This window comes from Equus caballus, chromosome 7, assembly GCF_041296265.1.
Source record: "Equus caballus isolate H_3958 breed thoroughbred chromosome 7, TB-T2T, whole genome shotgun sequence".
Lineage (NCBI taxonomy): Eukaryota > Metazoa > Chordata > Mammalia > Perissodactyla > Equidae > Equus > Equus caballus.
In genome coordinates this window covers 54,704,737-54,727,608 of record NC_091690.1, presented here as the reverse complement: position 1 = coordinate 54,727,608, position 22,872 = coordinate 54,704,737, and the positions used below count along the sequence as shown (strand labels likewise).

Here is a 22,872-nt window from a genome sequence, read left to right as displayed (position 1 = left end):
CTGACACTCTCCTCCTAAAGTGCCTCGACAAGGCCCTCTGCAGCCCCCCAGGTACTTGGGCAGCTGGACTGAGGACTGAGGCTGACTGAGCAGGTTGTTCACACACCTCCTGTTCTGGCCTGGTGGTGGTGCTCAGAAGAGGGAGGTGGATGTGGAGAAGAAGAAGGTGGTGGTGAGAAGGTAGAGCCAGATCAAGATGGGACTGTGGTGGGGATGGGTCTCTTGGGGACAACCCAGCCCAGCCACCACTCTGGTTCCCAGGGGTCCTGGGACCCATCTACAGCTCTGTGACTCCTGTCCTCCTGGAGTGGAAGCCATCAGCCCTCAGCCTTCCCATGGGGATGGAAAGATGTGTGAGATGTAGGGTGATGCCAGGCCAGCCCCCCCACAGCCGCTGTACTCTCCGCCACCCTGTTCTGTAGAGACAGGAAGCCCTCGTTCTGGACCAAAGACCACTCACTTTATTAGGGGGTCCTGTGGTCTGTCCTCCTCGTTGTCATAATGGAAGATGCCTCCGGATGTAAAGGTGGTGACGAGGGCATCATTTGGGATGTGTGATGGACGACAGGACCTGCGAATGTTGTGTAATGTGACTGTTTGACTCTCAGATTACAACTGAGCTGCAGGAATTGTGTCTGTTTCATTCACTGAGTTATGCTAACTGTCTCCAAAAGTCCTGCATGTAGTAGGTGCTTCGCATCCACGGTTGAATGAATGAAGTCCAACGAGAACCATCCCAGATGTCTGAGTGGGCCTGGGGCCCCTCTGCTCCCCAGACATCCTTAATTGGCTGCACCAAGCACAAGGACCAGGACCATCTCTCTGGAATCTCAAACTCCTTGACAGGGTGCTGTCCGTGTGCTTTGCCAAAATCAGAAAGACCACATCCCAGAGACGGGTGAGGCAGACTACTTTCCATGAGGAAGAACCAATAATAACGATGGACAACCACAGCTCACCCCACAGCCCTATCTGCAGAGCCAGGCACCAGGTCAGCACCCGCCATGGCTGATCCCATTAGTCCCTCCAAGAACCCCATGACGTTTATCCTCTCCCACCCCGCTTTTCAAAGGAGTAAACTGAGGCTCAGAGAGATGCAGTGACATTCCCAAAACATAGAGCTGACAGTGGGCAGAGTCACCCTGCGCTGAGGGGGGTGGGAACTCACCTAGTGAGTACCTGGTTCAGGATCAGGTGGGATGTTTTGAAGGCTGGGTAGCTGAAGGTAGTGACATTTGAGATGTTTCTCCCCAGCAAGGCTGGTGCCATGGACTCTCCCAGAGTCTCCATCAGGCCTGCCTGGAGGGCATACATCCTGCAGGCTTCATTGGAATTCATACTGGACTCATTTTCAAACTGGGTGAGAGGAGGAGGGACACGGTCAGTAGCATCACTGGGAGCCAACACGGGGATCAAGGTGACTTTCTTCCTGCCTATGTGGCTGGTGGGGAAGAGTGGAGCTCCCTCTCCTGTGGGAATGGAACTGTGCGACATGCTAGTATGGAAAGCCGCGGAGGGTCCCAGGGGAGTCTCAGATTTGGGTCTGGATTCTGGTACTGCCTCAGTCATCTCAGGGTGCTGGGTGTGAAGACCCCTCTGCACCCACACTCACCTTACCCCAGCCCTGGTCATTGTTGGTGGGCTGGAGCACCCGCCCCTGTCCAGGGAGATGGCATATTTGAAACCAACCACCAGCTCCTTGACCATCTCCTCGGTGCAGCTCTGCAAAGACAGAGCCCGGGAGTCAGGCCAGGAGGTATCTGGGGCCTGCCTGGACCTCACCACAGGGGAACCCCCACCACAGATGAGGCTCAGAGGGGCATCTGCATAGACCTCCAGCCAGGGCTGGAATGTGATGACACCTGGTGGGCTTGGGATTCACATACGGATAAAGGAGCTTGCTCCCCAGCACTCAACTTCCTACCCTGCCAGCCAATATATGGGGTATGAACACGATACACCACCAGGATTCTAACATCTAATTACCTGCTCCTGCCCAGGGTGGGTCCCCCCATCCCCACCTTCCCTAAGTCCACCCCCCAACACACACAATGAGGGTCAAGAGGTTTGGAGCTGCCCAGCTTGGATCACAGTTGTGACCTGATGTGGCATGGCCTGCCGGGTGCTGCCCTGTGTTACTTGAGTATTCTTCCTGCCAAAAGGCCCGAGGCATGAGAGGTGAGAGTTGAGCCAATGTCCACCGCGATGAAGAGGCTCTCATTCTCAGCTTTCCAGCAGCCAGAGAATCTGCAAATTGGGGCACAACACGAGAACATCCTGTTGTGTTGAGTGTCTCCACTCAAGTAAGCTGGACATGAGGCTGTGTCTAGAATGTGGGTGCTTGGTAACTGGAGGTCTAAGTTCTGTTGGGGCCTGCCACCAAGCAAGAGAGGTCACTTCTTAAGGTCCCATTACCTCAGCCCCTTCCATCAATCAGACCCACCCAAAGCCCCCTTCCAGCTGTTGGCTGCTCTCCCTCTTTGCCCATGTCATCTCCATCACCGCACACAAATGCCCATCACTGCCCTCCCCACCCCTCCTTGGGAATGGAACCAGAGCCCAACTTTCAGGAGACACAGCTGAGTTAAGATCTCTTTTTTTCCTATCAGTTCTGTGTCCTGCAAAAGCCACTGTGCCTCTTAAGATCTCCCCAGTTTCCCAACCTGCACATTGGAGATGGTGCTAAAAATAGCTTCCTAGGGACATTTTCAGGTTCATATGTCATAATGCCTATAACACCTGTGGGCTGATGTCACATGTGTCTGATACACAGACTTAGAGATGGAAGAATTACAAGAAGGAGTAAGATGTAACTTGGAATACCACCTAAAACTTCCCTGGGTTCCAGATGTGTGATCTTGGGAGGCACTGCTGCTCTGGGCCTCATTTTCAGGTCTGTACCTTTAATGGGTTGAAATTAGAGGAAATTCAGGTCTTGTCATCCACTGGCACTAAACCTTCCATGGTCTCCTGTTTTACTTAGAATCAGACCCAAGTGCCTCATGTTGGCCTATGTGGTGGGCAGCCTCCAAAACGGCTCCCAGCGCTCCCTACCTCCTGGAGTGCACGTCCTTGTGTGACCACTAGGTGGTTAGTAGCTGGCTTCTGAGCAACAGAACACAGCCAAGGTGCTGGGAAGTCACTTCCAAGTTTTATTACAAAAACTCTGTCACTTCCCTCTTACTGGCATTCTTGGGTTCCCTCCTTCTCTCTCTCCTTCTGTTTTCAGCTCTCCTTCTCTCTCTGTCATATCTCTGGAACTGGGAGAGCAAGTGCTGATGCTTTCAGTTGCCCTGTGTAGAGGCTCCATAGGAGAGAACTGAGGGGGTGCCCAGCCAACAGACAGCCAGAACTCAGACTCTCAGTCCAGATGAATCCTCCCAACACCCATGTCAGTGATCTTGGGTGGGAGTCCTCCCCTAGTTGAGCCCTGTTGAGACCGCAGCCCCTGCTTCATAGAGAACTTGAGGCAGAGCCCTCTGCTAAGCCGTGCCTGATGCCTCGCCCACAGAAATTGTCAGATGTTATATATTTGTACTTTATAGGTGAAAGTTTTTGTAGCAATGTTGTCACAGAGTAACAGAAACTAACAGTCAACCATGTCCCACGGTCTGGCCCCATCACCCTCCGTTCTTACTACCTCTCTCTTCTCAGGCTCCCTACAGCCACAATGGCCCCCTCTCTGGCCTCCTCTGAGAGGAGGTCCAACTTCCTATGAGTTTCTGCACCAACTTCCTATGAGTTTCTGCACCAGGGGTGCCTTCTCCTTGACACACTAACAGTTCCCAGACATAGGCAGGGGTGGCTCGCACTTGTCATTCTGGATACAGCAAATGTCACTTCAGTGAGACCTTTCAGAACCTCCCAGCAAAGTCTCTACCATCAAAGATCTCACATCCAGAAAAGCATTGCATTATTTCCTCCTTCTTGATCCCTTTGAGATAAAATGAGTCCATGAGGAAGGGCTGTCTGCTCTGGTTGAAGCAGATGCAATTCCTCCTGTTTACACCAGTCACATGACTATCTTCCAGACTTAATATTTCCTGCCACAAGTCCATTGTTTTAACCATCTTTCCCTGCCTTTCATGGGTCTGGCTTCCCCAAGAACACAATGAGCCACCCCCTCTCCCTGTACTGCAGCACCAACCACTAAACCCACAGAAAGAAAATAAGCACCCAGGTTGAAACACCACAAGATCCTGAATTCACTTGCTCCTGAGACCCTCCCATGAACTCTGTAATCCAATGGTAACTCCTGAGGTCACCTTTCCCCTGAGACACAACTCCCAGCCTCTTTTTACCTTATTAGAGTAACACTGAGATTTAATCAGAGCCCTCCCAGCCTGGGCAGGAAATGTTTGGAACTGTCCTCTGCATTAATTTTCAGGAACTGGGGATATCGGCAGAAGTAATTTGGGTGTATATGTGCAATAGTTTCCATGGAGGGAGTATATTATTCAGGCACAGACAAAATAGCGTGGCTGTTGGATGTACCAAGAAAATGGATACTTGATCACAGTTTTTCATGCTGTGAAGTCTTTAGAGAGCAAAGATCATGGTTCAGAGCAGAGACTATGGAGCCAACACCTTATGTTCAAATTCCAGCTCAATCCCTTACTAGATACTAGGATTGGGCAAATTACTTACCTTCTTGGTGCCTCAGTTACTTCATCTGTCAATTGGCAATAGTGATAAGTGTACCTACTTTTGTAAAGCATTCACTAGCATTCTCTGACCACCCAGATCATTCACGTTCTGCTTTGTTGTATCTCTTACTGGTACAACTCAGCAACAATCACTCCTTATCGCAGGTACCTGATTTGCTCCTAAGTCAGTCAAAGTTGACTGCGGTGATGTCTCTCACATTACATATTCCATTTCAGTGAAAGGTCACCACATCTGCCAATAATACCTTCTGTTATATTCTCTTGCATATCCTAACTTCAAAGCACCTACTGTGTCTTTTTATTCTAATAACCATTATGAGAAGGGAAAGGCACGTCACTTAGATCAAAGGCTGGCGAACACTTTCTGTAAAGAACTGGATAGCAATTATGTTTGCCTTTGTGTATTATATGGTCTCTATTGCAACTACTCAACTTTGCTATTACAGCACAAAAACAATCAATGATAAAACCGAACAAATGGGTGTCACTAAGTTCCAATAGAAATTTGAATTTCATATCATTTACATGTGTCACAAAACCTTCTTCTTTAATTTTTTCAACCACATAAAAATACAAACACCATTCTGAACTCATAGGCCCTAAAAAAACAGGAGGTGTAAGGATTGGGACTGTAGACCAAAACCTGATTTATATAAACCTATTTCCAAGAAAATTTTTTTTATAAAAATTAAAGTTTGGGGCCAGCCCGGTGGTGCAGTGGTTAAGTGCACACGTTCCACTTCTCGGTGGCCAGGGTTTGCCGGTTCAGATCCTGGGTGTGGACATGGCAACACTTGGCAAAAGCCATGCTGTGGTAAGCGTCCCACGTATAAAGTAGAGGAAGATGGGCATGGATGTTAGCTGAGAGCCAGTCTTCCTCAGCAAAAAGAGGAGGATTGGGCAGTAGTTAGCTCAGGGATAATCTTCCTCAAAAAAAAAAAATTAAACTAACAAAGTCATTCCTTAATAATATAGTGAGTTTGACTCTGCCCTGAAGAGTAAATGTGAGCATTTTATAATTAAGGAAAACAACCAAGTTCATACAGATAATGATATAACCATTTAATATAATATTCTTGGATCCTAACTCCCATATCAGTGTCTTCTTTCAATAGCTAAGCAGTTGCTTTAAAAAATCTGTTTACTCCTGAATTTTTAGGTATGAGAAGAATACAAGAAATATTTTATTTTTGTGAAAAAAATGGAAAGTTGGAGTTACGTGCTATCTGGCTCTACTACCCACCATGTCTCCTTGCTTGAGACACTCATTTAAATCAATGCTTCTTAAAACTTAAGGGGCCTACAAAGCACCTATAGATCTTGTGAAAATGTTGATTCTAATTCAATATGCCTTGGGTGAAGCCTGTAAAATCTGCATTTCTAGCAAGCTACCAGGTGTTGCTAAAGCTGATGGTGCATGGACCAGACTTTGAGTAAAAAGAGTCTCAAACAAGGGCCAAATGGTGCAGAAAGCACTGAAAGGAGGGACAGAAATCAAGCAGGATTCAAGCAGGAAATTGTAATTTACAAAAAAAATGAGTGCCTGCTATGTGCCAGGCACAGTTCAAGGCACTAGGGATCCACATTGAATAAGACGGACATGGACCTGCCGCTATGGGGCTGACAGTCCTCTGGAGGAACAAAGGGTAAATAAACCAATCATTGCACAGGGAGGTGAATGTTCTGCAGGAAACCACAAGGGACTCAGATATCAACAATAACAACTACTCATATTTACTGAACATTAATAGTGTATTGACTGTCCTCTTATCACTTCATGTGCCTTTAATATTTCATTCAACTCTCATCACAATCCTATTGCTATTATTAGCACCATTTTACAGAAGAAAAGTCAAGGCACGGAAACTGCCTAGCTTGACCAAGGTCCCACTGCCAGTAAGTTTGGTGCTGGGATTCAAATCCAGCCCACTGGGCTCCAGAGCCCACATTCCTAACCCCCGGGTTATACAGACTAGAGAATCAAGGTGTGTGGGCGTGACGGCAGGGAGCTCCTTTATATAGGGTGGTAGGAGAAGGCCTTTCTGAGTGAGAGCAGTTCAGTAACCAGGCGAGAGATGGTGACACGGAGCAGGGAGCGAATGACAGGGAAATGGAGAACTGAATGCATCCAAAATGTTTTGGGAACAAGAATGGAGAGAATATATCGATGGATTGGTTGTCGGGTGATGGAAAAACAGTAGTTAAGGACAGCATCTTTCAACAAACATTTATCGAGCACCTATCATGCACAAGGCCCAATACTAGGGGTTTAGTATGCATGAGTGAAAAACCCAGACAAAGATCGAACTGAGGAAGGTTACATTCTAGAGAAGACAGTCCATAGATGACAGTTGTAACATAAGTAAAATCTACACAATGTTGGGAGATAAGTTATATGGGACAAAAACAAGAAGTAAAGTTGGGTAAGGAGAATCAGAAAAAGTGTGGATACGGGTTTGTCAGATTGTAATTTTTTTGTTTCTTTGGCTGTCTGGTGTACAATATGTTCTCTTTTTTACCTTTACTGAGATCTTCTTTTATATAATTCAGCGGTGTTTTATGGTGAAATCTGAATGAGTTAATGGTTCTATGTCAATGTCAAGTTGGGACCATTGGTAAAGACTCGGTAAAGGTTACATGAAACTTCTCTGTGCCAGGGGCCGGCCCCATGGCCGAGTGGTTAAGTTCGCGTGCTCTGCTTCAGCGGCCCAGGGTTTCCCCGGTTCGGATCCTGGGTGTGGACATGGCAGCGCTTGTCAGGCCACGTTGAGGCGGCGTCCCACATGCCACAACTATAGGGACCCACAACTAAAAAAAAACATACAACTATCTACTGGGGGGATTTTGGGAGAAAAAGCAAAAAAAAAAAAAAAAAAAGATTGGCAAGTTGTTAGCTCAGGTGCCAATCTTAAAACAAAAAAAAACTTCTCTGTGCCATTTTTGCAACTTCTATAGTCTATAGTTATTTCAAAATAAAATGTGAACTAAATTAATAGACTTTAATTTATATTTTTTAATAGAGTTTTTAAGTGTTCTATCATATTTTCCAGTTAGTGATTGCTGATGTAGAAGAATGCTACTGGGTTCCTTTGAGATTGATCTTGTATTTGGGAGCTCCATTGAACTGTCTTTTTAATGCTAACGGAACTTTTCATTAATTCCTTTTGGATTTTTATGTGTGAACGGCACAATGAATGCACAACTGGTCAGGATGAAAAGCCAGCTTGTTTTGCTTTTGTTTTTTATCTCCCACTATCCTTTCAAGCTTTATTCAAGTCTTGCATTTTCTGGCTTAAAATAACCCTAAAGTTACGAAGTCACTAAACAGTATCAATTCAGCAATTAGAATATCCCATCCAAGATACTAATCAAAACGCCAAACTTAGGGACCGGCCCGGTGGTGTAGTGGTTAAGTTCACACACTCTGCTTTGGCAGCCTGGAATTTGCTGGTTCAGATCCTGGGCTAGGACATAGCACGGCTCATCAAGCCATGCTGTGGCAGGTGTCCCACATTTAAGTAGAGGAAGATGGGCACAGACGTTATCTCAAGGCCAATCTTCCTCAACAAAAAAAGAGGCGGATTGGCAGTGGTTGTTAGCTCAGGGCTGATCTTCCTCAAAAAAAAAAAAAAAAAAAAGCCAAACTTAATCTAATACTAAGTCTTTTCTACCTGCCTGCCCCTCACTCATCTCAAATCTACTTGAAGCTAGAAGCCTGGACAGGAAAAGGGGGCTTTACAGACTTCCATTTTTCTGGCTTGGCTTTTCTCTCATTCCTCCATCTATAACACGATAGCCAGTTTTTCACTCTGCTAGGGACTAAGAGGGTAGTGAGGAGGATACTGAAAAGCATTAGGAAATGTCTTACTTGAACTCATATAATCATAAACTTACTTTCTTGTATTTTGTTGAACAGTATCACTGCTTAAGGGCACTTTCTCTAACATTTTGCTGTTAAGTACAATGTTTTCTTGAGGAAGATCTCTTGTATTCCTATTTTACTGAGGCTTTTTAGTGTAAAAAATGGTGTTAATCTTTGTTAAGTACTTTTCTACATGTATATAATTTTCTCCATGCTTTCATTAATGTGGTGAATTACATTTTAGCTTTTACTCATGGGATGAAATCCATGTGATTGTAAGGTTTTTCTTTTTCAAATTTTGATACACTTTTTGCTTCTGTTAGCTAATTTTTTTTAGATACACACATATATACACACACGTACGGGTGTGTGTGGAATTTGCTTATACTTTCCTTGTGTTAGCCTTCTCTTATTTGAGGTTCAGTTTGCTTAAAAAGAGCTGGGTAGTTTTCCTCCTTCTTCTACTTTCTAAAACAAACAATATGCAAAGGAGATTATCTCTTCCTTGAAAGTTTAATGAACTTTCCTGCAATATTATCTATGCCTTTGTTACCACACAAAATTGGGGTTCACTGGCCGGATGCACATAAGCCAATTAAATGCAGTACCAGCCTTTGGGAAAGGAGATGGGCTTTATTCTGTGAGATCCATCTGCAGGGAGAACAGGGGCGTGTGCCCACAGATCTGTCTCCCTGATTCAGGATTTGGGGTGAAATTTAAGAGATTAGGGGGAACAGGATGGCACACAGAAATGCTGGTGAGGCAGGTTTTGATTGGTGGGCTTCAAGCTATTATGGTGAGGTTTCAAACATTTCTGACAGGGTTCTAAACATTTCTATGAGGTTCCAAACTTTTTATGACAGGATTCTAAACATTTCTGATGACGTGGGAAGGAATTTTAACACTGGATCTTCCTGAATGAAGGACCCCTTTGCTTCTGATAGAGTTTGACTTTCAAGTTCTGGAGGGGGAGAGAAGGGAACCCTTATACACTGCTGGTGGGAATGAAGACTGGTACAGCCACTATGGAAAACAGTGTGGAGATTTCCCAAAAATTAAAAATAGAAATACCATATGATCCAGCTATCCCACTACTGCGTATCTATCCAAAGAACTTGAAATCAATTATCCAAAGAGATTATTGGATGTGCCAAGAAAATGGATAAACTGATCAATTTTTTCCATGATGTGAAGTCTTTAGAGAGCAAATATCATGATTAAGAGCACAGACTATGGCACCAACATCTTATATTCAAATCCCAGCTCAATTGCTTACTGGTTATTTGTATTGGGCAAGTTACTTACCTTGTTGGTACCTCAGTTTCTTCATCTGTCAGTTGACAGTAAGGATAAGCGTACCTACTTTGTAAGGTCATGGAGAGTACTAAAGGAGTTAATGTTTGAAAAATACCTTGAACACCTAGCATATCACAGTGCTGTTATCTACATATTATAAATACAATTTAAAAATTCTTCTGACACTGTCTGTAAGCCCCAGAGGGTAAGACTAGTGCCTGGGTGTATGTAGGAAGCGCTCCATGACATACAGTGAACAAACAAATGAACACTGTTGGTGAATGGATTACCAACGTCCCCTACGTCATCCTACAGGCACTCCCAAGCAGAATCACACCCAGACACACCTGCTGTGTCCTGCATCGTCTTCCTTGGAGGAATCGCTGGGGCTCCCTGGGCCCCCCTAACTATGTCCACTAAAAGGTCTCTTCTCTGTCAGCAAACCCCAGTCCTTGTCCAATTTCTGCATCTCACAGGGTCTGCAATCTGGTCTTTTTCTCCACTCAAGGGAGAAAGGTTATCTCCAGAACTAGGCACACAGAGAGCATGAGCCTTGGATAAAATGTTTCCCTTGCCTGGGGCAAGAAGAAGAGAGCAGTGGCAGAGTGGGATTTGGGGACAATCCCCCAGGTGTTGTAGAAGAGACAGAGTCGGGATTCATCAGCAAGGACTGGGCTGGTTGGTGGCCCTTGGTGGTTAAATAGCAGGGGAGGCTGGCACATTTCATAGGTCCTAGCATAATACAATCAACATGGTGGTCATGAAATCAGGATCAGTCTAATGAGGTCCACATTAAACCAAATTTATCAATTTCCTGACTGACTCTCTAATTCAGTGGATTTATAATAATAGTATTCGTGTTCTATCATCTCCTTGTCTTTGATTGGTTAGAGTTTTTATTCTTTACATATCTTGTGTATTTTTACATAGTAAAGAAAAAGTGAGTTTTAAAACAACCCTCCTTGAGAAAGTCTCCCTAACATATTGAATTAATAACAAAAACCATCACGGAAAATTCACAAAAAAACCTTGACCTTTACTCTCTGCTTTAAGCCATTCCTAATTGGTGAATTTTCTTGACTTCGGACTTCCTCCTTGAGATTAGTCCACTTAGGACAATGTAGGAGTGTAGCCTCTTTCCTTTTGAGACTAGTAGCTGGACTCTAGGATGATGTTGGTTTCATTTTGTAAGAATGTGTGTGTGTGTGTGTGCACGCGTGGGCGCGCGTATGAGTGTTTGCTGCACCCTGCTGTGTGGGCCAGGGCCAACTCCTTTTTTCTTGGGAAAACATTTTTCTAACCACTTTCTCTGGGCTTTATTTTCACTCATGGCTTGACCAGTGCAGTCCAATAGTAGCATGAAGCTCTCTACATCAAGGAATTTAAATTTTTCTTTGAACTTGCATTTAAGAAAGTGAAAAGAAACAGGTGAAACTAATTTTAAGAGTCTATTTTAACCTATTATAACCAAGATATTATCATTTGTGCATGCAGTCTATATAAAAATTAATAATGAGATAGCTTACATTTTTTACTGGGTTCCCCAAATCCAGCTTGTACTTTCCATTTACAGCACAATCTTCATTTGTAAGTTGAATTTTTTTCAGATAAACATTCTCTGTATTAAGATTTAATGTTCACAGTTGTAAAATACGACTTACGTGTCTAGGTTGTTCTAAACATACTTAAGAGTTTTACACATGAAGATCATGTTGGTAATTAATGAAAAATTCCTATTGGGTCTAGTAACAAAGGAGTCATTGTGACCTTACCAGGCGAGCAGCCATAGAATGGTGAGGACAGATGGAGTGTGGGGTGGTCTGTGGAGGTAGCTGGAGGTGAGGCCTCAGAGACACATCACGTAGATGACCTTTTCTCAATGGTTCTCAACTGAGGGGAAGAAACAGAGACAGCAATTTCCCTGTGAAATATCAGGCAAGTTAAGGGACCCTGAACGTGTATTAAGTAAAAAGAAATGTGGGGAATATTTGAAACAAGCATGTGAAAATCAAGGAGTAAATATGCCAACACATGAAAAGAAAGTAAAATGTCCAGACATTATGGATGTTTCCCAGTTAATGCGGGTGATTTTGATATATAGTGGTACCAACATTATGCTTTTCGTAGCAAGTATCATGAGACCAGCAGTAGCTAAGATATGGCAGATAATTGGGATCTTCTGGGTTCGAAGTTTTACAAGGCATATATGATGAGTGGTAAGGAATTCTGGATCATTCCAAGGGAATTATTGAGATCATAGACCATGGAATCCAGGATTGATAGGAAAAGAAGAGAAATTAAGGTGAAGATATGGACATCTGGCATCACTTTGGTCTTGAGGAACAGGCATCTACTCTTAGGAGTGAGTAAAAAAAAATGGAAATCAGGAATTTGTGGTAGGTGAATATGTTTTCTGAATTTATTTTTGAACATGCCCACTTGGGTTGATGGAAACATCTGGGAAATGAGAGTGAGTCACTAGGAGTGGGGTGGATGATAATTTCACTATTGATTTAAGCTCTATAGGAGCTATGAACACCAAGTGGTCCATGGGGTAACCAAATGAACAGTCATATAGCATAGAAGAACGATGGGATTCGATTCAGAAAAAGACTCAGGACTGTGCGTCCTGAGAGAGACTTCCAGGGCTTGTGCAGTTGAGTGACAAGGACAGCAAGAGAGTAAAGTCATACACATAAAGGAGAGAGTCCTAGAAGATGGTGGACGAGAAATAATCTGGAGTAGTCTTGAGTTTTGACCGTGAGCTTTCTGTTCTTCATCCCAATCTCTTTGATGATGTCCCAGGAGACAGGTGAGGTTAATCCCCACAGTGAGAGAGGGAGGGCAGAAGTACAACACATCTGGGATAATTTTTCTGTGAAGGCAAGCTTCATTTATCACTTTGATCCAATTTTGTGATTAATTTTTATAGGGTAAGAGGAAAAGAAGTATGATGGTGAAGTCTGCACAGAGGAAGCAACATGACTGTGGGAACCAATCCAAACCAAAGCCTGGGTTAAGCACCTCCATCCCTTTGAGGCTGTCCAGTTACATCTTCCAGAGGCCAGTTACTAGAATCACATCCCATCCCGGCAATGAGGTCAGATGCCATCAATGGGAGGAAACCTTGGAGCGGCCCCAACAAGTCTGCTGGCAGAAGAGACTGCAAGGACTGCAGGCCTGCAGCAGCGCAGGGGAACTGTTAAGCCCTCTGGATCTTGCCAAAGCCTTGCACAACCTTACACCCAGTTGCACAGGTGCATCCCTGCCAGGCGTGCTCACGGGTGGTCTGAACTCCAGTCCCATGCCCACCCCTTCCGGGTCTTCAGATTTTGCAGAGATGATTCCAGGAGCTGGTATGGGCGTTCCACAGCTCCTCTGCAAACAATTTTTGGTGACTGAGGAAGACATCAGGAAACAGGAAGGGAAAGTGAAGATGGCAAGAGAGAGACTGGCGATGGCACTGATTGCAGATAGACTCGCTGGCGAGGCAGAGAAAGTGAGGGCCCAAGATGGACGTCCTGACAAACACTATGAAAAAAACAGAAGATGGTGCAGATGATGTGGAGCACCACACTACATTAATGCCTCTCTAGTGTTCCTAATGTTTTCTCGCTTTGAGCTCTTGAAACTTTAAAATATAACAATACTTTCCTTTTACTCAATTCTTTTGCATGACATAGAAGATACAGACAGTGATTTTTTTGAGGCAAGAGATTGGGTTTCAGGTGATGAGAGAAAGGAGATCTTTCCTTTTCATGTTCTCTCATTTTCCTTTTGTAAGTATGTTATTTATTTGTATTTTAAGGTCAACAGAGAGTTATCAAAGTCATGGGATTCTTTAGAGTTTTGCCCTCACAGTCACAGAGTAAAACCTACGTAGTCAGAATGGATTCTCCTGTTTGTGTAATATTCCACTAGATTCCAACATAATATTTCACTAAAGAGCTGTTACATCTGTGTTCTCCAACAAGATATCCACTTTGAGAGCTCTGCATTTCCGCTCTTTGTTGCACATTGATTCAGTTCCATATGATGAATCTCAGACATCCCCTCATTTTTAGATCTGTATGTGTTGCAAACTTGACATGTCATTTGGCATCTTTCTATCAAGAGAAAGACTATTTTCAGCATCATGAGTCTAAGAACAAGCCACTGTGTGTCGGGACTTGTCGATCGGCCTGATCAAGCCTGTCGTATTATTCGCATGCTGTTTATCATTACTTTCTCATGTCTGACAAAGTTATTAGTTTCTGGGAGTGATGTGTTAAACAATAATGGAGTGTCTTATTATTTACATCTTCCCTTGAAAACGAGCTATTTTTTAAGTGAATCTTCTCTCCTCAATTCTCCCATGTGGTAATCATCTGGGATGTTAGTAAGAAGACGTTAATGTCTTGTTTTAAAACAAATTCCAGATTAGATACACTATTTTTTCCTTTCCTCATGACTGCTTTGTTTTTCTGGGTTCACATTTCTTCTTCCTGATGTATACTCTTTACCGGTTCTTTCACTGAAGGCCTGTGGGAGGTCAACTTTGAGTCTGTCTGTATGTTAGAAAACGTCTTTATCTCTTTCTTTGACAGAGTTTGGCTAGATGTTTAAGTTAGTTTATTTTAGTTTTTTCCTTCCTTATTAAGAGATTTAATATTTCTGACACTCCATTTCTTTAGCTACAAAATGGGAATAAAACCATAAAATGGTGAATGTAACTAAGCTAATACACACAGAACTTTGAGTCACATTCCTTAGCAGATATTAAGTACTCAATAATGATAGCTATTATCATTATTATAATCTTCAGAGAGTGCACTCTAGGAGAATGACTACTTAAGATCGAGAATGTGAAGCTCACACCAGAAAGTCTGAGCAGTTGGCATGACAGTGATTTGAATTCTTAGCCCTTGGGGAGCTTCAGCTGTGGTCTGCAAAGCGTGTACAGTTGAAATAATTGATTCCTGCAAACCCACCACAGGACAGTGCAGCCTGCCTCACGCCTGGGATGCTCTGGGCTGCTTGTTGGGGAACCCCTGCTGTAAGTCTGGTTGGATTCTGTGCAGGGATAGATGCAAAAAAGGGTGCCTTTCTCTTCTCTCAGATTTTTACAGCAGAGTTTTATTCATTTTTACATCCAAAGCAGACACTCTCCTTCTAGAGCCTTGGTGTTACTCTGGGATTCAGGCTTCCCAGACACATAGTCATTTCAGTTCCCAGGTCCCAAGGTGACTGCAGAGTCACGTCTGACCCACTCCTTCCATCTTGGCCTGTTTCCCATCTTGAAGGACCTATGAGCAGGGAGAGGAGCCACCGAGGCAGATGGATCTGGAAGTCCTGGTGAACCTGAGCTTCAGAGAATGAAGCAGATATTGGAAACCTGAGACTGCCAAGGCTTCAAGGGCATGGGAAAATACAGAACAACTGAGAGGGGTGTGATGGCTGGCACAGAGGCAAGGGGAGGGGTGCTCCAACGTTGCCTAAAAGGGAAACCTCGCACTGAAGTGGGGATTTGATTTTACATGATAGCAATGTCTGTGCCAGTTTCACCAATTCTGGTGTCCCTGAGGGATGCAATGGTGTGAAACCACAGGACAGAAGTTGCAATTGCCTTCAGGACTTAAGGAGGGGAAACATTTTATCTTAGTCCCCTGTGAGCCAGTCAGGGGCCACATCTAGAGAGGCTCAGAGGCTGTGTCTGACCAATGTGGTTTATTTCTGTTCCAGCCAAGCTCCTCTGGACCCCGGCTGGGAAAAGGGGGTCTCAGGCAGATCTAGTCATCGCAGCTGCTGCAGGTCAAGGTAGGGCAGGTAATAGCCCAGGCGTTGTCGCTGTACCTCGTAGTCGCCCTCCTTCTTCCACAGGCAGACGGTGAGCTGTGAGGGGAGCAGCGGGCATCAGAATGGACCAGTCCGCTGCCCGATGCGGGAGACTCCAGGGGAAGGAGATCCCAAAGCCACAGACACCCGATGCTTGTCGTCTCTCTCTTCCTTTTTTCCCCTTAATTTTTCTCTCTTGGTCCTTCTTTTCCTTCCCTTTTCCTACTTTCAGTTCTCTCTTCCTCTCTACCTCCAACAAGCTCTAGCTTAATTGAAGTATTAATGACATCTAATAAACTGCATACATTTAAAGTGAATGACTTGATCAGTTTTGATTAGAACTTACTGAACCATCACAACAATCAAAACAAGGGGGCCGGCCTGGTGGCCAACTGGTTAAGTTTGCACACTCCACTTCAGCGGGGCAGGGTTTTTTGCTGGTTCAGATCCTGGGCGCGGACATGGCACCGTTCATCAGGCCATGCTGAGGTGGCGTCCCACATGCCACAACTAGAAGGACCCGCAACTAAAAATATACAACTATTTCCCAGGGGGATTTGGGGAGAAAAGGGAAAAATAAAATCTTAAAAAAAAAAAAAAGACAAGGAATGCCCACCCTCGCCAAATTTCCTCATGCTCCTTTGTAATTCCTCCTTCCCTGCCCTTTGCAAACATATTCTCATTCCCAGGCAACCACTGATCTGATATCTGTCCCTATAGATTTGCTTGCATTTTCTAGGAGGTGTTTATAAATGGGATCACACACTATGTGCTCATTTTTATCTGGCTTCTTTCACTCAGCATAGTAATTTTGAGATTTCTGCATGTCATTGCACGTATGCAGAATGCATTCCTTTTTATGGCTGAATAATATGCCACTGTGGGACAGTGTGTTTATTTATTGACCTGTTGATGGACATTTGGGTTGTTTTCCAGTTTTGGCTAGTATAAATAAAGTTCCTGTGAACGTGTGTACAAGTCTGTGTACAGACATATGTTTTTATTCCCCTTGGATGGATTCCTAGGAGTGAAATGCCTGGGTAAATGAATATAATTATTAAAAATGCATCCAAGCTATTCTTCTCCAGCACTCTATGAGAGTTGCCTGACATCTTCCCCAACACTTGCTACAGTCAGTGTTTTTAATTTTAGCCATTCTCAGGTGTGGTGGAATCTCACGATGACTTTCACTTACATTTCCACAATGACTGATGTTGTTAAGAAAAGGAAAAGTCAGGGGCTGGCCCCGTGGCCGAGTGGTTAAGTCTGTGCGCTCCGCTGCAGGCGGCCCAGTGTTTCGTTGGTTCGAATCCTGGGCGCAGACATGACACTGCTCATCAGACCACGCTGAGGCAGCGTCCCACATGCCACAACTAGAAGAACCCACAATGAAGAATACACAACTATGTACCGGGGGGATTTGGGGAGAAAAAGGAAAAAATAAAATCTTTAAAAAAAAAAAAAAAAGAAAAGGAGAAGGCAAGCCACACAGAGATTGGGAGAAAATTTTGCAAAACATATCCGTAGCAAAGCACTGTATATTTAATATATAAAGAGCTTTTACAATGCAATAGTAAGAAGACAAGCAACAGCTTCTTGCTTACCAGAGACAGCAGATCAGGCATGTGATGAGCACCAGGAGTCCCACTAAGAAGATGAGGAAGAAGGCCCAGAAGGGGAGGTCTGGGGAGACAAGTGCTGGGGTGAGCCACCTCCTATCATTCTCCCAGGGCTCCTCCTGTGCCCCCACTGTGCCTCAACCATCCTTGACATGGGTTGGCCAAGCCTCCTCATCATCCAAGATCCTGCATGCGTGGTTCTCTTTGATGAGGCACAGTATCAAGATGCTCCCTCCCCATTCTGGGCTAGGGCTTCCTGGAGGTTTACCATGACTCTCAGTCAAGGCGTCATCTGTGCTGGGAGAATACCCTGGAAGTGAATGAATTGGACAATCCATGTGAGTATGTTTTACTCTTTTCAATAAACTTTTGAAACACACCGAAAAGGGGCCAGCCCTGTGTCTAAGTGGTTGGGTTTTTGTGCGCCGCTTCGGCAGTCCAGGGTTCCACTGGTTCGGATCCTGGGCATGGACATGGCACCACTTGCCGGGCTATGCTTGGGTGGCGTCCCACAGGCCACAACTAGAAGGACCCACAACTAAAATGTACAACTATGTACTGGGGGGATTTGGGGAGAAAAAGTAGAAAAAAAAGAAAAGGAAGATTGGCAACAGTTGTTAGCTCAGGTGCCAACCGTTAAGAAATACACAGAAAAATAGAGAGAACAGTCTCATAAACTTCCATCACCTAGATTTAACAAAGCATATTTCATTCAATTAAAACAATATTTCAGGGGCCTACCTGGTGGCCGAGTGGTTAAGCTGGCGCGTTCCGCTTTGGTGGCCCAGGGTTTTGCCGGTCCGGATCCTGGGCGGGGACATGGCACTGCTCATCAGGCCATGCTGAGGCAGCATCCCACATAGCACAACCAGAGGCACTCCCAATTAGAATATACAACTAGGTACTGGGGGGCTTTGGGGAGAAGAAGAAGAAAACGAAAAAGAATATTGGCAACAAATGTTAGCGCAGGTGCCAATGTTTAAAAAAAAAAAGGTTCAGGAGACCCCGACTGGTGTTCGCGGCGCCCGGAGGGTCCCAGAGAGAGTCGCTGAGGGTACGGAGGTCTCCAAGCTGCTGTTGCCCGCCCCGTGGGACTAGGGATTGCCGGAGATCTCAGAGAGGACCGGGGCTGGGGGAACTTTCAAAGGCCGGCTCTGCAACCCGGAGGGGAAGCGCGGGAGTTCCGGCCGGGCAGCAGACAAAACTCTCTGTCTGCCATTAGCAGAGGGGCCACGCCGAGCATTCACGGCTCCGGGAGAGGCCCAGAGAGAATCCCAGAGGGCGGGGCGACCCCCAGCTGCTGTTGCCCGCCCCGTGGGACTAGGGATAGCCGGAGATCTCGGAGAGGACCGGAGCTGGGGGAAGTTTCAAAGGCTGGCTCTGCGAACCAGATGGGAAGCGCCGGAGTTCCGCCCGGGCAGCAGACAAAGCTCTCTGTCTGCCATTAGCAGAGGGGCCACGCCGAGCATTCACGGCTCCGGGAGAGGCCCGGAGAGAATCCCAGAGGGCGGGGCGACCCCCAGCTGCCGTTGCCCGCCCCGTGGGACTAGGGATAGCCGGAGATCTCGGAGAGGACTGGGGCTGGGGGGAGTTCCAGAGACCCAGCTTCGTAGCCTAGGGGGAAACCCTACAGGCTCACAGCAGCCTTAGGGAAAGCCTCTGCACAGCACCAGTAGAAGGCACTCAGCCACCAGCCACAAGGCTGGAAGACCCCAGGGCAAAAGCAGCATAGCTAGGTGAACTAACCACAGACTGTAGAAGATGCCAACAGCTCTCCTGCGACCCATAGAGGACAAGTGAGATTTTGTGGGTGCCGACAGCAACGGAGCGACAAATATAAGTGATCCCACCCCTGGCCACTGGAAAAGCCCATAACACCGTTGCAGACCCCAAGGAGAGAGCACATCTAGGTGGGCTGCAACAGTAGGCACCAGCAGCCTGAAGCCTCCCTGTGACGGCCCCCACAGCAGAGGAGGGAATCCAAAGGGCCACTGTGGCTACGAGGAGGGGCCCAGGCCCAGTTAGCAACTGCGGACAGGGTTCCTGGTTGGTGCAGTATAAACAGCTGCTCCCCCACCGCAGCAGCTGAAACAAGTGAAAGGAGCAACTAAACTCTATCTCCATGCGGAGGCACAAATCAACAACATCAAGCAATATGAAAAAATACATTAAATCTCCAGAACAGAAAGAAAGTAACAAATACACAGAAAACAATCCCAAAGAAAATGAGATATATAACCTAAATGATGATGACTTCAAAACAGCCATCATTAAAATTCTCAACGAGTTAAGAGAGAGTTCTGACCGTCAACTCAACGAGTTCAGGAGCTATGTCACAAAAGAGTTTGATACGATAAAGAAGAACCAAACAGAAATATTGGAAATGAAGAACACAATAGAGGAGATTAAGAAAAATCTAGATGCTCTGAACAGTAGGGCCGATAATATGGAGGAAAGAATTAGCAATTTGGAAGATGGCAATATAGAATTGCTGCAGGCAGAGGAGGAGAGAGAAGCAAGACTAAAAAGAAATGAAGAAACTCTCCGAGAATTATCAGATACAATTAGGAGATGCAACATAAGGATTATAGGTATACCAGAGGGAGAAGAGAAGGAGAAAGGGGCAGAAAGCCTATTCAAAGAAATAATGGCTGAGAACTTCCCAAATCTGGTGAGGGAGATGGATCTTCAGGTGACAGAAGCCAATAGATCTCCAAACTTTATCAATGCAAGAAGACCAACTCCACGCCATATAGTAGTGAAGCTAGCAAAAGTCAACGACAAGGAGAAAATACTAAGGACAGCCAGGCTAAAGAAACTAACCTACAAAGGAACCCCCATCAGGCTATCAGCAGATTTCTCAGCAGAAACTTTACAGGCTAGAAGAGAGTGGAATGATATATTCAAAAATCTGAAGGACAAAAATCTACAGCCGAGAATTCTCTACCCAGCGAAAATATCCTTCAAATACGATGGAGAAATAAAAACTTTCGCAGATAGACAAAAATTAAGGGAGTTCATTGCCACAAAACCTCCTCTTCAGGAAATCCTCAGGAAAACCCTCAGTCCTGAAAAATCAAAAAAAGGAAAGGGGCTACAAAACCAAGAGCAGAGGAGATAAGTAGAAGGACAACAACAGAGAGTAGCAGCTCTACATCAGAACAGATTAAACCATGGGACGAGAAACAAAGGAAACTGAAGAAAAGCGGAAAACAAGACACAAAATGGTAGTGGTAGGCCCCCACATCTCAATAATCACTCTAAATGTAAATGGATTGAACTCCCCAATCAAAAGACACAGAGTGGCAGGATGGATCAAAGAACAAGATCCAACAATATGCTGCCTCCAGGAAACACACCTCAGCCCCAAAGACAAACACAGACTCAGAGTGAAGGGATGGAGAACAATACTCCAAGCTAATAATGAACAAAAGAAAGCAGATGTCGCTATACTAATATCAGACAAGGTAGATTTCAAAGCAAAACAGATAAAGAAAGACAAAGAGGGACAGTATATAATGATAAAAGAGACTCTCCACCAAGAAGACATAACACTTATAAATATATACGCACCCAACACAGGAGCACCAAAATTTGTAAAGCAACTCTTAATAGAACTAAAAGAAGACATCAACAACAATACAATAATAGTAGGGGACCTCAACACACCATTAACACCAATGGACAGAACATCCAGACAGAAAATCAACCAGGAAATAATAGAATTAAATGAAAAATTAGACCAGATGGACTTAATAGATATATATAGAACACTTCATCCAAAAACAGCAGGTTACACATTCTTCTCAAGTGCACATGGAACATTCTCAAGGATTGACCATATTTTGGGAACCAAAGCAAACATCAATAAATACAAGAGAGTTGAAATAATATCAAGCATCTTTTCTGATCCTAATGCTATTAAACTAGAAATCAACTACAAGAAAAAAGCAGAGAAAGGTGCAAAAATGTGGAGACTAAACAACACGCTTCTCAACAAACAATGGATCATTGAAGAAATTAAAGAAGAAATCAAATTTTATCTGGAGACTAATGAAAATGAGAATGGGACCTCAACACACCATTTGGGATGCAGCAAAAGCAGTCCTAAGAGGGAAATTCATCGCAATACAGGCCCACCTCACTAAACAAGAAAAAGCTCACATAAGCAACCTCAAACGACACCTAACAGAACTAGAAAAAGAAGAACAAACAAAGCCCAGAGTCAGTAGAAGGAGGGAAATAATAAAAATAAGAGCAGAAATAAACGATATTGAAACAAAAAAGACAATAGAAAGGATCAATGAAACAAAGAGTTGGTTCTTCGAAAGAATTAACAAAATTGACAAACCCCTAGCCAGACTCACCAAGAAAAGAAGAGAGAAAGCGCAAATTAATAAAATTAGGAATGTCAGAGGAGAAATCACAACAGATACCAATGAAATACAAGAGATCATAAGAGAATACTATGAAAAACTATATGCCAACAAATTGAACAACCTGGAAGAAATGGACAAATTCCTAGACTCCTACAATCTCCCCAAACTGAATCAGGAAGAAATGGAGAATCTGAATAGGCCAATCACAAGTAAGGAAATAGAAACGGTAATCAAAAACCTCCCCAAAAATAAGAGTCCAGGACCAGATGGCTTCTCTGGAGAATTCTACCAAACATTCAAAGAAGACTTAATACCTATTCTCCTCAAACTGTTCCAGAAAATTGAGAAAGATGGAGAACTCCCTAACACATTCTATGAAGCCAACATCACCCTGATCCCCAAACCTGACAAGGACAACACAAAGAAGGAGAACTACAGGCCGATATCACTGATGAACATAGATGCAAAAATCCTCAACAAAATTTTGGCAAACCGATTACAGCAATACATCAAAAAGATTATACACCATGATCAAGTGGGATTTATACCAGGGACACAGGGATGGTTCAACATCCGCAAGTCAATCAACGTGATACACTACATCAACAAAATGAAAAACAAAAACCACATGATCATCTCAATAGATGCAGAGAAAGCATTCGACAAGATCCAACACCCATTTATGATAAAAAACCCTCAGTAAAGTGGGTATAGAAGGAAAGTACCTCAACATAATAAAGGCCATATATGATAGACCCACAGCCAACATCATACTCAATGGACAAAAACTGAAAGCCATCCCTCTGAGGACAGGAACAAGACAAGGGTGCCCACTTTCACCACTCCTATTCAACATAGTACTGGAGGTGCTGGCCAGAGCAATTCGGCAGGAAAAAGAAATAAAAGGAATCCAAATAAGTAACGAAGAAGTAAAACTCTCGTTGTTTGCAGACGACATGATCTTATATATAGAAAACCCCAAAGAATCCACAGAAAAACTATTAGAAATAATCAACAACTACAGCAAAGTAGCAGGGTATAAAATTAACGTGCATAAATCAGTAGCATTTCTATACACTAACAATGAACTAACAGAAAAAGAACTCAAGAACTCAATCCCATTCACAATCACAACGAAAAGAATAAAATACCTTGGGATAAACTTAACCAAGGAAGTGAAGGATCTATACAATGAAAACTACAAGACTTTCTTGAAAGAAATTGACGATGACATA

The 22,872-nt window shown here is 44.2% G+C and overlaps 2 protein-coding genes across 22 annotated transcripts in view; one reads left to right on the top strand and one right to left on the bottom strand.

The window, feature by feature from the left end:
* Positions 1 to 22,872, bottom strand: part of LOC100063871 (ral guanine nucleotide dissociation stimulator) — a 43,457-nt gene that overhangs the window by 8,031 nt on the left and 12,554 nt on the right. For 7 of the 20 annotated variants that reach the window (XR_011440639.1, XR_011440640.1, XR_011440641.1 and 4 more), the window contains 8 exons: positions 18,000 to 18,170; positions 17,244 to 17,568; positions 11,598 to 11,715; positions 11,352 to 11,443; positions 2,101 to 2,247; positions 1,613 to 1,722; positions 1,169 to 1,356; positions 461 to 571 (listed from right to left, as the gene is read on the bottom strand). Coding sequence is in view for 12 of the 20 variants with exons in the window: in XM_070273139.1 (XP_070129240.1) it covers positions 461 to 571; positions 1,169 to 1,356; positions 1,613 to 1,722; positions 2,101 to 2,221 (530 nt within the window). In the remaining 8 variants the exon portion in view is untranslated. The remainder of the gene's footprint in view (positions 1 to 460; positions 572 to 1,168; positions 1,357 to 1,612; positions 1,723 to 2,100; positions 2,248 to 11,351; positions 11,444 to 11,597; positions 11,716 to 17,243; positions 17,569 to 17,999; positions 18,171 to 22,872) is intronic. The other 13 variants (XR_011440642.1, XR_011440645.1, XR_011440643.1 and 10 more) reach the window with 5 other exon arrangements.
* LOC100063843 (methyl-CpG-binding domain protein 3-like 1) lies at positions 2,750 to 15,956 on the top strand. 2 transcript variants are annotated; one of them, XM_005611970.4, is made up of 3 exons: positions 2,750 to 2,893; positions 12,758 to 13,604; positions 15,685 to 15,956. In XM_005611970.4, the coding sequence occupies exons 1-2, from the start codon at positions 2,849 to 2,851 to the stop codon at positions 13,385 to 13,387; spliced, it is 675 nt and encodes a 224-aa protein (XP_005612027.1). In that variant the 5' UTR covers positions 2,750 to 2,848; the 3' UTR covers positions 13,388 to 13,604; positions 15,685 to 15,956. The 2 variants fall into 2 exon arrangements, with proteins under 2 accessions (XP_005612027.1, XP_070129251.1); XM_070273150.1 differs by lacking the exon at positions 2,750 to 2,893 and adding an exon at positions 11,623 to 11,760.